Source organism: Terrapene carolina, unplaced genomic scaffold (genome assembly GCF_002925995.2).
Source record: "Terrapene carolina triunguis isolate 2854851 unplaced genomic scaffold, T_m_triunguis-2.0 Scaffold58, whole genome shotgun sequence".
Classification (NCBI taxonomy): Eukaryota; Metazoa; Chordata; order Testudines; family Emydidae; genus Terrapene; species Terrapene triunguis.
Genome location: NW_020664409.1, coordinates 244634 through 261864, shown reverse-complemented (window position 1 = coordinate 261864; position 17231 = coordinate 244634). Strand labels below are relative to the sequence as shown.

The 17231-nt window shown below is 43.9% G+C and overlaps 1 protein-coding gene across 1 annotated transcript in view; it reads right to left on the bottom strand.

The window, feature by feature from the left end:
• The window catches only part of LY86 (lymphocyte antigen 86), a 39659-nt gene that overhangs the window by 3444 nt on the left and 18984 nt on the right, over positions 1-17231 (bottom strand). Inside the window, exons 2-4 of the mRNA XM_024223357.1 lie at positions 9084-9170; positions 8135-8263; positions 2398-2450 (exon numbers count right to left, since the gene is read on the bottom strand). Of these exons, the coding sequence (XP_024079125.1) occupies positions 2398-2450; positions 8135-8263; positions 9084-9170 (269 nt within the window). The remainder of the gene's footprint in view (positions 1-2397; positions 2451-8134; positions 8264-9083; positions 9171-17231) is intronic.

Below are 17231 nucleotides of genomic sequence, written 5' to 3'. Positions count from 1 at the left end.
TCTGAGAAGAATGACTGTCTTTCTTATTTAGGTCTGGATTCCCTAACTCTCACACGGCCAGATTCTTATAGAAGGTTTTCTTAGATAATCTCATTGTCCCATCTGACCTTAAAAATCTATGAAATATATATCCTTACTCACATTAAGTACCTTATTGTAGAAGTGGTCTCACTGAAGTCAGTGGGACTACTTATGGGCCAAGTTGCTTATCAATGTCTCATGGAGTTATATACTAGTCAACATGAGCAGAATGAAGCGGTAGTAGGTCCTTGACTGCTTAATGGGATTGTACACTTTAGTTTTGGTGGCCATGATTCTCCCCACCTGCAAGTTCTTAACCAATGGCCACTCTGAGCTAGACCCCTTTGCCCCCTTCCACTGGCCTCCTCAACTCTTTGGCAAATGGTCGGTGTCTTTGCCTGGCCGAGCACAGCGTTTAGTTGTGCCTGGGCAGGTAAACAGAGGCTAGAAGGCTTTCAGCATCTCTGGCACTGTGTGCCTGTCTGTTGAAATTCAAGCAGGAGATTGGTTCAGTATGGAGTATGCTACTTCCAAAGGCATAATGGATAAGCAGAGAAGGGGAGGGGGTAAAATAGGCCAATGAGAGTAGAAGGGAGGGACTGATGGGAAGGAAAAGAGGGGAGAGAGAGGTTGTGTCCTCTAGTCTAAACTCCTTTCACCTCCTCTCCACTTCTTCCTTTTTCCATTTCTTCCCCTTCCCCACTACCCTTGACTCTCATCTTAAGACTTCAGCGAGTTTAAGCTCCTTGCAGCAACTACTGGTATAGAAAGCATTGCTCCAGTGGTGCTAATGGTTCCTTGCAGAGGTGACCTTCCTCTTAGGAATCACCAGGAGGCGCTGCTTCCCTTGCTACCAATGCAAGAGTCAGGGCAGGGCAGTGTACTAGAGGGACAAACTGCAAATATGGGGAAAACTAACCTGCTGAATGTCCCCAGCCTCCAGTACTAGAAGAGCGAATCTGTTACTGTACTAGGGACATTCTGGTAGGACCATGTGGTGGTTCTTAAGGACATAAGACTTGCCATACTGAGTCAGACCAATGGTCCGTCTGTCACTGTATCCTGTCTCCAACAGTGGCCCATACCAGAGCTTCAGGTGAAGTGTACAGAACAAGGCAGTTGAGTCTTTCCCTCCTGGCTTCTGGCAGGCAGAGGTTTAGGGTCATCCCAAACATGGGGTTGCATCCCTGATCATCTTGGCTAATAGCCACTGATGGACCTATCCTCCATGAATTGACCTAATTCTTTTTTGAACCCAGTTACATTTTTGGCCATCACAACATCTCATGGCAATGAGCTCAACAGGTTAATTGTGCATTGTGTGAAGAAGTACTTCCTATTGTTTGTATTAAACCTGCTGACTATTAATTTCATACAATGATCCCACATTTGTGTATTGTGGGAAAGGGTAACTAACACCTCTCTATTCACTTTTTCCACACCATTCACGATTTAAGAGACCTCTACCATATCCCCCTTTAGTCGTTGCTTTTCTAAGCTGAACAACCCTAATCTTTTTAGTCTTTCCACGTATGGAAGCCATTCCACATCCTTGATCATCTCTATTGTCCTTCTGTGAACATTTTTCAGTTCCACTATATTCTTTTTGAGATTGGGCGACCAGAACCGGACACAGTATTCAAGGTGTGGGGGCACCTGAATTTATAGAGTGGCATTATGATATTTTCTTTCTTATTTTCTAGCCCTTTCCTAATGGTTGCTAACATTCTGTTAGCCTCTTTGTCTGCTGCTGTTCACTGAGCTGAAGTTTTCAGAGAGCTATCCACAGTGACATCAAGATGTCTTTCTAAACATTACTCTGATTATTAGCCATGGTGGCATTCTTTTAGTCCTCTTATTGTTTTTTCTGGTTGGGGGTAAACATTTATTCTGAACCTCTATTATGGTGTTTTAAAATGGTACCCCTGCTACTTGCAGGCATTTAACCCTTGTGATAGCTCCTTTTAATTTCCGTCTAACAATCATCCTCATTTTTGTATAGTTCACCTTTTCAAAGTTAAATGTTACCATGGTAGGTTTTGGGGGGCTTTTATCCCCTCTATGAGAATGTTAAATGTAAGTACATTATGGTCACTATTACTGATTGGTTCAGGCATAGTTACCTCTTGGCCCAGATTCTGGGCTCCAGTTCGGACTTAATCAAGAATTGCTGCCCCCCCACCCCCCCTTGTGGGTGCCAGGACTAGCTGCTCCAAGAAGCAGTCACTGTTGGTATCTAGAAATTTTATCTCTGCGTCATGCCTTGAGGTGACATTTACCCAGTCAATATGGGGATAGTTGAAATCACCCATTATTATTGCGCTTTTTGCTCTTAGGTAACTCTTAGATTTCAGGACATAACCACAGGGAACTTACTTGGGGGATTTCATGGATTCCCAGTGTGACAGGCCCTTCATAGTAGATATGTTCTGAAAAACAAATGGATGATGATTGTGCAATGCACAAAGGAAACAAGCAGCTGATAGTATGCACTATTTTATAGCAATACTTTGAAACCCTCAGTGACAAGTGCTCTAGGACTTAAAAAAGCTTTATGGACAACAACTCTCTGAGAGAAGTATAAAGGTATGGACCATCTTCTTAGTGTAAGAGAGATTATGCAGAGTCCCAGTGTAATCACTGCCCATCTGAGTAAAGTTGTGCAGGTACTTCAATGTCTGCAGAATCCGGGCCTATAATTCCTGTCTAGTATTTAGCAAAACTAAACAGAACAGGGTTTTGCAGTATTTTTAAAATTTTGAGTCATTACTCGATGCAGCAGAGAAGCCTCAGACTCTAAGGCTCCTGCTTCATGCGCAGAAGTGAGCAACCATGGCAACAGCTCTTTGAAAAGGAAAATGCTTCCCATGGCACAGGTGAAGCAGCTGGAGAGTCCAGGCCATGAGCCAGCTGTAGTCTAGTGAATTGGATTTAGGGTCAGCAGCTAAAATATCCTGAATTCTAATCCCAGTGTTGATGTCGACATTTTGGGCCCCTTAGGCAAGTCACTTGCCCTCTCTGCCTTCATGTCCTCTTTTATTAAAGTGGGGTTTAAGCATTTGCAGAAGCAGAGGTGTAGATGGGAGCTGTCTTATTTGTAAAGTGCTGGTGTGGACAGTGCAGTGCAGAAAGCAACCCCTTTCTGTAGAATCTCCTGCAGTGGGTTGTGTTTGAGAAGGAAAATGCAGCAAGTGGGACAGGCAGCTTGGAACCAGGATCAAACTGCCCAACAAGACAACAGCAGAGGACGCAAGTGGAGGAAGTATGGGCTCTGAATCCTTCTCTAACAGTTGGAGATAGAGACTCTTCACAGATCACGTGAGTCAATGAAGTCAGCCCTGGAGTATTTCAGAACTGGCAAGAGATTGAAAGTGAAATGGCGGTGTCCTAGCTTTGCAAAGCCTATGTTTGAAACTGAATTAGACAAGATCATACAACACACATGCTTCTGAACGTGTGGGGATGCTAGTATCTCCCTGGTGAAGGTAGATGCTAATTTTTCTACTACACCATAAGTCAAACTTTGACCATCCCACCAGGGCTAGATTAAGGCAATCCTGGGCTGTAGATGTACTTCCCCCATTAGGAGACCCTGAGGTCCTGCCCATGCGTTGTGGCCACACTCTTGCTTGAGGTGGTAGCAGTAGGAGCTATTCCTAGGACTACTGTGTGTTGAGCAGAAACCACCACCACCAGTACTATTTTTTGGGGCATCTGGGGAAGCCGATCTGGAATTTAGTAGGGGGATAGGAGCTGTGCACCCCCGAGTTCTATTCTTTTGTGAGCTGGGTGAATATCACTTCCACTTCACAGATGGGGAAATAGACTCTTCTCCCCTTCACCAGTAGGTGGGCCTCTGCTGCGGGGGATGAGAGCAGCTTTAATCTTCAGCTACTGGCGGCTCCCAAGAGATATTCTGAATCAATATGACCAAACCCCTAGCTGACCAGAACCACCCACTTTGGTGGCTGTGTTGTTTAAACCAGGACCCTGAACCCAGTGTGATTGCCTCTCCATGGACTTTACAGAGCTGGGGCTACAGCAGAAAACAGTGTCTCCCAAGGCTGAATCCAACTGAATGCATATCTTGCTTTTGGGATTCCAGTTTAACATAGTATTCTTGATACAGTACATCTTCCTAAACCCTTGCATTTACCTATCAGTGGGGAGCAAATGAGATAAATTAGTTGCAGTAATTATAACTAAGACAAACACTTAGCTTTGTGCATTGAATGCAAAGTATTGCCTCTTTGGAACTTTCCAGTCTGAGTTCACATAGGTTATATAGTGTGAAAGACTGATCTTATTTATGGGATCAATTCACAAATCATGGTAAACTTTCCAGTAAAAAATTTCCCCCATCTTCATATTTGCAAGATACTAATAAGTCACAGCATCTGTTAATGTCCCAAGAACACTGGCTGTTTTGCACTATCTTCCATGTTCAACCCTTCTCTTAAGGGCTAACATGACTGAAGAGGTTTTCTTCAGAACATCATAAAAAGGTCTCTAGGTACTGCTGACTTCAGGCTTTCTTTTCTATTTTGTGGATTCTTTTCACTCTTACTTCCTAACAAAAGTAATTTACTCCTTCTCCCTGCCATCAACAGGTCTCTAGCAATTTACAGTAGGAAGTGGAGCGGGTAAGAATTTCCTGAGAATTACTTCAAGTTACTTGTTCTTGTGAAGCTGCCTCTCATTTCTGACAAAACACCTATAATGAAATTCTGACGCCTCTTTCTCAACTCTTTCTTAGGCTGAAAATCTTTGAACATTCTCACACTTGTTACACTATATAAAGGCCCCAGTACATCTGCACCCACCTCTTCCTTTTCTGGGCTTTAAACCTTTATAGAATTTTTTTTTCTGTGTGAGTAATCATACAGTAATACTTAGCTCTTCTAGGGCCAGATCCTGCACCCATTCAACTCAATGGCACAACTGCCATGAATTCTGTTGGTTCAGAACTGATCTGAACAGTGCTCATCTATAAATATTGGAGCTGGGTGAGTATCTTTAACTCACTTTATGGGTGGGAAAAACTGAGGTGGAGAGGATGAAGGTCATATGGCAGATCAGACCAGAACCCAACTCTTTGGTGTAGCTGCTTGCTGAGAATACGTGTCCATTTCCTCACAATTGCACCCAAAAGAAATACCTAACTTCACAGCTCATATTCTGCAAGTGTAACTCATTCTACACACAAGCCATTACATGTGTATGGTCATTTGTAACTAAGGTCCGAGTTAAGGTTTTTTGGTTGAGTGTGATTGCAAGAAATTGGGTGTGTGCTTTGAGCATCCTATGTTGGATCTGAAAAAGTGAGTTTGTGCAGCCGCAAAAGTCTGTGAGTGTGTTTGGGCATTAATTGGGTAAGGTCTCTGAGTTGTGCTGGATGTGGATCCTAATGTTACCAGAATGGGTGGTTTTTCTGGTTTTTGTGACTGTGTTGATGGGCACTTGAGCAACCCTAACTCTTATGTAACTATTTTCTTGTGTGGGATATGAACGACGATCAGAAAAATTCCTCCCTAGAGAGAGGAAGCTCATCTCTAAACTTAATACCACAAAGACTTTAGCAATGATTTTTTTCACTACTAAAGTTCACCACTTTGCCTTCTTTGGAACAGACGAGAGTATAATAGGTTTAGATCTCAAAGAAACAGACATACGTTGTTTGGAATCATGTTTGAGAGCCCTCGTGAGCTTTGCTAGTCCAGTTGTGACCATTATACAATTTGTTTAAATAAAAGTAAAAAGATAGGTAACAAATACTATAATTGAAACGAAGATGTTGGTAAAACATCCATGTATGTTTGTTCTGACAAGACAGTTCTAATCATGGGTTGCTCATCTAGAAGTAAAAGATAATAGAGGAGGGAAAATGTTCTCTATTAGCCACCTTCGACTCCTCCTCAATTACTTTCCACTACACCCTCCTATCTCTCAGCCCCATATATTCCTAGTTCTCTCAAAAAAGATCCACAAGATCTATAAATGGAACAAACTATAAAGCCTGTGGCTTTTTTAGGAGCGGGGTAGGAGAAAGCTTTACAGTCTTTGTTCTCACTACAGTGGCCAACCAAAACCTGCTTGCAACTATATTGAGGAACTATTTGCAACTGAGGTCAAATAAAATTTGCTTTACAAATGTTACTCAATGTGCAATGAAGATGGGGCTCTAATTGACAAAATTCAGCCCTAAAAAGAGAACACTCTGCCATCTTCACACTTCCTTCACCTCATATTTGACAGCTCAAATTATGGCCCTCTCTACACAGGGCAATGGTCAAGTTTAACAACAATGCTAACAACTGGGCCATGTCTACACTACAGACCTTACAGTGGCACAGATGTACCGCTGCAGCTGCGCCGCTGTAAGGTCTCCCATGTAGCTGCTCTATGCGAGTGGGAGAGAGCTCTCCTGTCAACATAATTAAACCACCCTCAACGAGTGGCTGTAGCTATGTTGGCAAGAGAGCGTCTCCCACTGACATGGCGCTGTCTGCACCAGCGCTTTTGTCAGTGTAATTTATGTCACTCAGAGGGTTGTTTTTTCACACCCCTGAGTGACATAAGTTATATCGACAAAAGTTCTAGTGTAGACACAGCCTTCAAATGTGGCTGTGTTGAGCTGCTCCATGTGGGGCTGGAGACCAAACTGCATTACAACATAGTGTAAAAATGTACATTGACTATCTAGAAATACCACATCTCAATTTTGGAGCCCCATCATCTACCAAACTTAACCCCTTCCCTCTGTGGATTGCTTGGGAAAGTCCTGGCTACCCAATGAAGGTGGCTATTAAACAACATGGCTTCTATTAACAACTGTGTGATAAGGTTCCGTCATTAATTGAGGGCAGCTTCTAAATGAAGATACATGGCATTATTTAAACAATCAAGTGTTGTTTTATATCATGATGTACTTCAATTAGTGAAAACAATCTCCCTGCCAGGCTAAGATTAAGGATCTGCATACCCCAGAAGGGTTTGGCTGTGTGGCTTAATGTGTAAACAGCAGCTTGTGCTGGGCTCAGGATCGACTCTAGTTCTCCTTAATGCGTTTTCTGCAGGGAGTTATTAAGCACTTCGTCAGAAGAAGACAGTCTTCCAGTAGATCTGGGGGTGTCTTATTTTTTCTTTAATTCAATACACTATTGAGAAAGCCTCTGAATTTAATTTTTCTGTCTATCTGGTTTGCAGAATTTACATAATTGGTTGCTCGTGCAGTATTTCTCTGCTATTCTTTTTGATATCTCTGTACTGTGTGAAATGTCTTAGCAATTCCCCTGAGGTCATCTTGTCAACAGTGCAGTGTGCGGTCACCAAACCCACAGCCCTACAGGAAATGAATTATCATAGCGCTGATGGAGATGCAGGTGACTGGGGAAAAATAGCTTTCAAAACTAACTTACTAAACTGCCATTCTCTTAACTCCCTAGGAAATTGCCCTCCACCCGCCTTTCTTTTCAAATCAGCCCAAAGAGATGAGCATGGCATCAGGAAGAGTAAGAATTTATTATTATTAGAGATCCTTAAATAAAACCAAACACTTTAGATGGTACCAAAATGTATCATGGTCCAAATGCTGCAGTCTTTAATCCTTACTCAGGCGCAACTTCTATGAAAGGATTATGGATCAGTGAACAGGAGACACAACTTTTGAGATAGGAGACATTTCTCAAGTAATCTTGTTCATTAGCTCAGTCCTTGCTTTTACAAAAATAGGAGACAATCCTACAATAGTCCTCAGATATGCAAGCAGTCTTGCTGAAATAAGACTGCTACTGAACGTAAGGGGTGTAGGCCCAGGCTACTTATTTACATTATATATTGAGTTATAGATTATCCTTCTAAATTCCCCTTGAACTCTGATGTATATAGCACTCAGACCTCTGTGCTATTAAAACACAAGCTAGTGAGCCCGTTATGCAAAAAGAAGACTTTAAAAATAAAAGGACGCTCTCCTACTGTGTTTCTGTCATCCACTAACATTCTGTTGAAGTAAACAGAATGTTAGGAAGTAGTGGTACATTCAGCAGCACAGCAGGTGTGTCCTGCTTGCAGTGTTCAGCACCCATCAAGTGTTTAGTGTGCTAGGTAAAATTACCTCCTTTTTTCTTTCCACAGAAAATAAACCTTCGGCCATTCGGCTCACAGAGTTTCTGTGAGTAGGCTAGGATACTCTTCCCATTTATGATGAGATTAATGTCCATAGACAGTTCTTTGATGTTCTGTCCTACGCAGAAAACAGAAGAAGAGTTCAGGGGGAGAACTGTTTGGAAATTGAGCTATTATTATTTATTTTATAATGAATATATTAATTAAATGAATTAAATGATTAGTTTATTATTTATTTTAAAAAGATCCTATTCTTTTCTTATTTAGGCCCCAATTTCACTGAGAGTTCCTGAAACCATAGAACACTATGCGATACAGAAATTGCCCTGTAATGTCCCTGGTGGTAGATAACAAGACATGTAGTGAATGAAGAGTAGCTTCCTTTTGAGGCTACTGGATTCAAACCCTGCAGTCAGGGGTTGTGAACAAGCATGTGCAAGGATTGTAATATAACCCTCAAACTTGTCTCGCTTGTGACCCCCGAAAACAGACATGTCCCCAGACGTCTTAGTGCTGCACACGAGTGAGTGCAGGGCCAGTTTGGCCACAGCAGCTCAAGTGTTATTTTGCAGTGTGGCCGCTCTCACTCTCTAGCTAGGCTAACTCCAGAGGAGTAACTTTGAGTTAACTTTGCAGCGAAGACAATACCCAAAGGACAACCCCCTGCCCGAACAAGTTTACAATGTGAACAGGCTGACAAAGGGTGGGAGGGAAAACAAAGGCGTGGGGAGGGGTGAAGTGACTTGCTCAAGGTCACACAATCTATGCCTCCTGAGGCCCAATCTGTGTCTGAGCCCCTGGACCCTCGCATGAGAGCGATAAACCCTCTCATGTTTTATCAAAAGCATTTGGTTATTATTCATCAGACTCTCTTTAACACTGACACATGCACAATGAAGTATCTTATTTGTAACACTCAAAAACAGCACTTTACTTACTTAAGACCATTGCAGCTCTGATGTTAAAAGTATTCGTTAAGATATTGGAACAACCGTCGATGCTAAGAGCAAAATCTTGCACAGGATCTGTCAAAAGGTAACAGGCAATTGATTTTTACTTTTATTTCCAATGCATGGGAACTCTACTTCATAAAAAATAATGATAAAAGAATAGAATCCTTATGAAAATCAAGTCACACATATTTTCTTTGAAATCCTCCCAAACATAATCCCCAAACTCCGACATCGTGTGGCTAAAGGATTAGACTGCTCTGTGCCTATTTCACCGACATCACGCTAATCCCAACTACGTTCGCTTTCAGCCAGAATGTGGCTGGGACCTGCTGTGGGGAGAGACAACTCAAAATGGGAGTTCAGAGATGGCAATCAGGACTCAGTTGAAACAAGAGTCCTTGCACAGCTGCACTTTTCAGTGTCCCTAAACTCTCATTCCCTCTATCACAGTGACTTGTGCTTAATAATAGAACATACATGGAATATCAGGGGTGGAAGGGACCTCAGGAGATCATCTAGTCCAACCCCCTACTCAAAGCAGGACCAATCTCCAACTATTCCCCCCTCCCCGATCCCTAAATGGCCCCCTCAAGGATTGAACTCACAACCCTGGGTTTAGCAGGCCAATGCTCAAACCACTGAGATAATAATAATTAATACTATAATTATTATTTATTGTTCTATTTGTATTGCAGTAATGCCTAATAGAGCTGGCTGGGAAATTTAATTTAGGTATGTGAAAGTTTTTGGAAATTTTTTCATCCTGAATCAGGACAAAAAGCCAAAAACTCATTTTTTCCCCCGAATTGAAATCTGTTTGTTTTTTCAACATTGAAACATGATGTTTCTGAAATGAAAAATGCCTCCAAGCTGGATGCTTGGGAGCTGGGGTACAACAAACCCTGGCAGCTGCTGTCTGAAATTGACATGATTCTTGTCAGTTTTACTGCTGCCTATCACTGAATAGCAGCATGAAACTGACCAGACTCTTGTATAAATTGAAATCCTCTCCCTCCCCCTACATTCCTGCTTTCTAGCCATTAGGACCTGGCCAGTCCTTAAATTATTTAATACTTTAAGGCTTTGTCAACATATCCATTTCTGATGCTGGGTGTCGACAACAATTGCAGCTGAGCCAGTGCTGAACTGGTTTAACTGCAAGCATAGACTAGCGGTTCTCAAACTGTGGGTCAGGACTCAAAGGGGGACGCAACTCCATTTTAATGAGATCATCAGGGCTGACATTAGACTTGCTGGGGCCAAAGCCCCACCACCCGGGGCAGAAGCCCGAGGGCTTCAGCCCTGGTGGCGGGGCTCAGGTTACAGGCCCTCTGCCTGGGGCTGAATCCCTTTGGCTTTTGGCATCCACACCCAAGGCGGCAGGACTCGGGCAGGTTCAGGCTTCGGTCCCCCCTCCTGGGGTCGTGCAGTAATTTTTGTTGTCAGAAGGGGGTCACAGTGCAATAAAGTTTGAGAACCCCGGGCGTAGACCAAAACAAACTTGTTAAAAACATTTCAGAAACCATGGGTGACTTCAGGGGAAGTTGCCTGGTGAATGAAAATCAGGTCAGTTAGGTGCCTAGCTAAGGACTTAGGAGCCTAACTTTATGCTCCTATTTTTGAAAACCTTAGCCCAGGCTTTGTAGGTGACATTTTATTGAACTGAAAACGGTAGGATAGGGACAGTTTCACATCTTTGCAATTCTAGCGGGGCACCATTTATGGGGGCAGAGTGGGGCAGGAGCCCCCCCTGAGTTTCGTACAGGAGGTATGCGAGCTTCCAGGTGGAGCTCTTAGCTACAGCACAGCATTAGTGTGAAATGTAAGTTCTGCAGAGGAGATGTGCCCCTGGGGCAGGGTGTCAGTATTTTGTTTACAAACAGAGGGAGGGTGATTAAGATAAGGAAGGGCTGGTGATTAAATTAAGGATCTGGAAGTCTAGCCTGTAAAACAGGAATTCCTGGGGAAGTGGGTGGCTGGGAGGGAGGAGGTTGTTTTAGAGAGAACATAGGGGTCTCAGAAAAAATACAGCCAAGCCCTCTGAGCCAAGGTTACATTCAGAAAGGGTTCAGAGTAGCAGCCGTGTTAGTCTGTATCCGCAAAAAGAACAGGAGTACTTGTGGAAATTTGTTAGTCTCTAAGGTGCCACAAGTACTCCTGTTCTTTATTCAGAAAGGGGGAGATTTGGGGACGTATGTGAAAAGAAGGGGCCAAAACCAAGGGAAGGGATAGCAATGGTATAGAGAAGTTCCCACTATACCTGTGGTACTTATGTGGCCCCATCACCATAGTATCTGAGCGCCTCACAAGGTCTAAGCTATTTCTCCTCACAGCCCCTCGGTGCGGTAGAGCAGTGCTGTACATTGTACAGATGGGGCACTGAGGCACATTCATTCTAAAGGCCAGATTTTCAAAGGTATTTAGGAACCTAGCTTGATTTTCAAAAGTGCCTAGAAGGTTAGGTGCTTTGTAAACCCCACTAGATGCCTAGCTGCATCTTTGGGTGCCTAAAAGGGTTTGAGAGGTTTCAGAGTAGCAGCCGTGTTAATCTGTATCCGCAAATACTCCTGTTCTTTTTAAAAGGTTTTGAAGCTCTGTCTTTAACACACTGGCCTGAGATCATGCAGGAAGTCTATGGGGGGAGTAGAACTCAGGTCTTTCAGAGAAAGGCTCGTTTGCTGGATAAGGAGCTATCTCTCTGCTGCATGCTGCCAAAAAAAGAGGACTCTGATAGATGAGAGCAAAACCAAGGTGGCCAGTTCTCTGAGATTCCAGCAAATGGTCCCAGGAGGTTAGGATGGATGCCCTGGTTGACAGCATGAAAAGCAGCACAGAGGTCAGGAAGGCTGGAGAATGAGAGTCGGATGAGAGGAGATCACTTAACTCCCAAGAGGTGGCAGGTTCTGTCCCATTCTGGGTTGTAGAGCAATAGCTGCCGTGCAATTTTACATTTTAACTGAAAATCATTTTGTTTTGTCATTTTTTTGTTCTGAGTTCGAGAAAAGGAAGGAATCAGAAAGTGTCATAAAAGTATCAGATGTATTTATGCCTCAAATTCTTAGGGTTTCAGCTGTATCCAGGCCAATTCCAGAACAAAGAATAGAAATTACATCCACAGAGTCCATAAAGTTGATGATTATTATCATGATTTGTATTATTCACTGGGCACCATCTGTGTGCTCAGCACTGTTCAGAATATGCCAGAAAATGTAGTCCCTCAGCCAATGAGTATAAAATGTGTAGCCCTGGATAAGATGGCTCCGATATTTAAGTATGAAGTATATAGTTATTAAGCACACGTTAATATCTATGAGTGGAGGCACTGACGGCAATAGAAGTTTTACTGGATTAAGGAGTAGAAGATTTGACCCACCAACTTTCTTTCAAGAGGAAGAGCTGCCCAGAGCTCCTGTGCCTGTTTATTTTCCTTTCCTGCCTGCAGTGGCCCTGATAAACCTCAGAAGTCTCAATTTTTTTCTAAGCTTTAAAATGTGGAATTTTCTTGTTGTTTGGTTTTAAATATTCTTTTGTGAGAACTGCAACTCAATCACTGTAGTGTTGTGTTTAAGAGACTTTTGGAAAGTAACTAGCCTTTAAATAGAAATAAAAGCAGTGTTGCCAACTCTCATGATTTTGTCATGAGTCTCATGATAATTATTGTTTTCCTTAAAGCCCCAGCTCCTGGAGTCAAGTGGACATGTAATGATTTCAGAACATATGAACGGCCATATTGGGTCAGACCAAAGATCCATCTAGCCCAGTATCCTGTCTTCCAACAGCGGCCAATGCCAGGTGCCCCAGAGGGAATGACTTTAGCAAAGCTTTTGATACGGTCTCCCACAGTATTCTTGCTGCCAAGTTAAAGAAGTATGGGCTGGATGAATGGACTGTAAGGTGGATAGAAAGCTGGCTAGATCGTCGGGCTCAACGGGTAGTGATCAATGGCTCCATGTCTAGTTGGCAGCCAGTTTCAAGCGGAGTGCCCCAAGGGTCGGTCCTGGGGCCGGTTTTGTTTAATATCTTTATTAATGATCTGGTCGATGGTGTGGACTGCACTCTCAGCAAGTTTGCCGATGACACTAAACTAGGAGGCGTGGTAGATACACTAGAGGGTAGGGATCGGATACAGAGGGACCTAGACAAATTAGAGGATTGGGCCAAAAGAAACCTGATGAGGTTCAACAAGGACAAGTGCAGAGTCCTGCACCTAGGACGGAAGAATCCTATGCACTGCTACAGACTAGGGACCGAGTGGCTAGGTAGCAGTTCTGCAGAAAAGGACCTAGGGGTCACAGTGGACGAGAAGCTGGATATGAGTCAACAGTGTGCTCTTGTTGCCAAGAAGGCTAACGGCATTTTGGGCTGTATAAGTAGGGGCATTGCCAGCAGATCGAGGGACGTGATCGTTCCCCTTTATTCGACATTGGCGAGGCCTCATCTGGAGTACTGTGTCCAGTTTTGGGCCCCACACTACAAGAAGGATGTGGAGAAATTGGAAAGAGTCCAGCGGAGGGCAACAAAAATGATTAGGGGTCTGGAGCGCATGACTTATGAGGAGAGGCTGAGGGAACTGGGATTGTTTAGTCTCCAGAAGAGAAGAATGAAGGGGGATTTGATAGCAGCCTTCAACTACCTGAAGGGGGGTTCCAAAGAGGATGGAACTCGGCTGTTCTCAATGGTGGCAGATGACAGAACAAGGAGCAATGGTCTCAAGTTGCAGTGGGGGAGGTCTAGGTTGGATATTAGGAAACACTATTTCACTAGGAGGGTGGTGAAGCACTGGAATGCGTTACCTAGGGAGGTGGTGGAGTCTCCTTCCTTGGAGGTTTTTAAGGCCCGGCTTGTCAAAGCCCTGGCTGGGATGATTTAGTTGGGAATTGGTCCTGCTTTGAGCAGGGGGTTGGACTAGATGACCTCCTGAGGTCCCTTCCAACCCTGATATTCTATGATTCTATGATTCTATGAAAGAACAGGTAATCATCAAGTGATACATCCCCTGTCACCTATTCCCAGCTTCTGGCAAACAGAGGCTAGGGACACCATCCCTGTCCATCCTGGCTAATAGCCACTGGTGGAGCTATCCTCCATGAACTTATCTAGTTCTTTTTTGAACCCTGTTAGTCTCTTGGCTTTAACAACATCCTCTGGCAAGGAGTTCCACAGGTTGACTGTGCGTTGTGTGAAAAAATACTTCCTTTTGTTTTAAACCTGCTGCCTATTAATTTAGTTGGTGACCCCTAGTTCTTGTGTTATGAGGATTAAATAACACTTCCTGATTTGCTTTCTCCACACCAGTCATGATTTTATAGACCTCTATCATATCCCCTCTTAGTCGTCTCTTTTCCAAGCTGAAAAGTCCCAGTCTTATTAATCTCTCCTCATATGGCAGCTGTTCCATATCCCTAATAATTTTTGTTGCCCTTTTCTGAACCTTTTCCAATTACAATATATCTTTTTTGAGATGGGCGACCACATCTGCATGCAGTATTCAAGATGTGGGCGTACCATAGAGTTATAGAGAGGCAATGTGATATTTTCTGTCTTATTATCTATCCCTTTCTTAATGATTCCCAACATTCTGTTTGCTTTTTTGACTGCCGCTACACACTGAGTGAATGTTTTCAGAGAACTATCCACAATGACTCTAACAACTCTCTCTTGAGTGGTCACAGCTAATTTAGACCCCCATCATTTTATATGTATAGTTGGATTATGTTTTCCAATGTGCATTACTTTGCATTTATCAGCATTGAATTTCATCTGCCATTTTGTTGCCCAGTCACCCAGTTTTGAGAGATCCTTTTGTAGCTCTTCGCAGTCTGCCTGGGACTTAGCTATCTTGAGCAATTTTAGATCAGCTGCAAATTTTGCCACCTCACTGTTTATCCATTTTTCCAGATCATTTATGAATGTATTGAATAGGATTTGGCCCAGTACAGACCCCTGGGGTACACTACTAGTTACCTCTCTCCATTCTGAAATCTGACCATTTATTCCTACCCTTTGTTTCCGATCTTTTAACTAGTTACCAATCCATGAGAGGACCTTCCCTCTTATCCCATGACAGCTTACTTTGCTTAAGAGCCTTTGGTGAGGGACCTTGTCTAAGGCTTTCTGAAAATCTAAGTACACTATATCCACTGGATCCCCCTTATCCACATGCTTGTTGACCCCCTCAAAGAATCCTAGTAGATTGGTGAGGCATGATTTCCCTTTACAAAAAACATGTTGACTCTTCCCCAACAAATTATGTTCATCTATGTATCTGACAATTTTATTCTTTACTAAAGTTTCAACCAGTTTTCCTGGTACTGAAGTCAGGCTTACCGGCCTGTAATTGCCAGGATCACCTCTGGAGTAGGGTGACCAGACGTCCCGATTTTATCGGAACTGTCCCAATATTTGCTTGTTTGTCCCGCGTCTCGACCGATGTTTGGTTGGGACACTGGACAAACAAGCAATTTTGCCCTCCGCTCCGGCGCACAGGCGGAGCCTGGAGGGGATCTCGCCCCCCAGCCCCGCCCCTTCCTTCCCCCATTGGATCCCTCCCCAAATCCCCACCCTGGCCCTGCCCCCAGACCCGCCCCCTCACTGCCCCATTGGATCCCTCCCCAAATCCCCGCCCTGGCCCCGCCTCTTCCCCAAGCACGCCGCATTCCTCCTCCCTCCCAGGCTTGCGCTGATCAGCTGTATGGCAGCACAAGCCTGGAGGGAGTGGGTGGCCCCCAGCACTCACCCTGCAAACTGCTCCAGTCCAGCTTCTCCAGGAAGGTGAGCACGGCCCGGCAGAGATCCCGCAGCAGCTCCCTCCACCCGAGCCCCCGGTAGAAGGCGAGGCAGGCCTGGGCCTCCTGCGCCGCGCCCATGGCTCACGGAGCGGCCCGGCCCGGCCTGGTCTGGGCGAGCCAGGCTGCCCCGGGGATCTAGCGCAGCACGTAGGCTTGGCAGCTCCGGGCCGGGGCGCGCTCAGCTGTTGCAGCCACCATAGAGTTGGGTGGAGACTGGGCTGTGCCGCCTGGCGGCGGCAGGGGGATGGCACTCCGGTGGCTTTTTTTTTTGCTCCGCCGCCGGTGTCAAATTAGCTATCCTCCAGTCATCTGGTACAGAAGCTGATGTAAATGATAGGTTACAGACTACAGTTAGTAGTCCTGCAATTTCACATTTGAATTCCTTCAGAACTCTTGGGTGAATACCATATGGTCCTGGTGACTTATTACTGTTTAGTTTATCAGTTTGTTCCAAAACCTCCTCTGACAACCTCAATCTGGGACAGTTCCTCAGATTTGTCACCTAAAAAGAATGACTCAGGTTTGGGAATCTCCCTCACATCTTGAGCCGTGAAGACCGATGCAAAGAATTTATTTAGTTTCTCCGCAATGGCCTTATCGTCCTTGAGTGCTCCTTTAGCACCTTGATCATCCAGTGGCCCCACTGGTTGCTTAGCAGGCTTCCTGCTTCTGATGTACTTAACATTTTTTTTGCTATTACTTTTTGAGTCTTTGGCTAGCTGTTCTTCACATTCTTTTTTGGCCTTCCTAATTTTATTTTTACACTTCATTTGCCAGAGTTTATGCTCTTTTCTATTTTCCTCACTAGGATTTAACTTCCACTTTTTAAAGAATGTCTTTTTGCCTCTCACTGCTTCTTTTACTTTGTTGGTTAGCCACTGTGGCACTTTTTTGGTTCTCTTACTATGTATTTTAATTTGGGCTATACATTTAAGTTGAGCCTCTATTATGGTGTCTTTAAAAAGTTTCCATGCAGCTTGCAAGGATTTCACTTTTGGCTCTGTACCTTTTAATTTCTGTTTAACTAACCCCCTCATTTTTGTGTAGTTCTCCTTTCTGAAATTAAATGCTACAGTGTTGGGCCGCTGTCGTGTTTTACCTGCCCCAGGCAGGTACAGTATAAACTGACAGGGCCTTGGCCTACTAGGATGTTTCCAAAGTTAAATGATCTATTCCAAGCTTGGTGAACTGCAAAAAAATGATTGAAAGTAATCTAGAATAGGAGTACTTGTGGCACCTTAGAGACTAACAATTTATTTGAGGATAAGCTTTCGTGGGCTACAGCCCACTTCATCGGATGTAGCCCACGAAAGCTTATGCTCAAATAAATTTGTTAGTCTCTAAG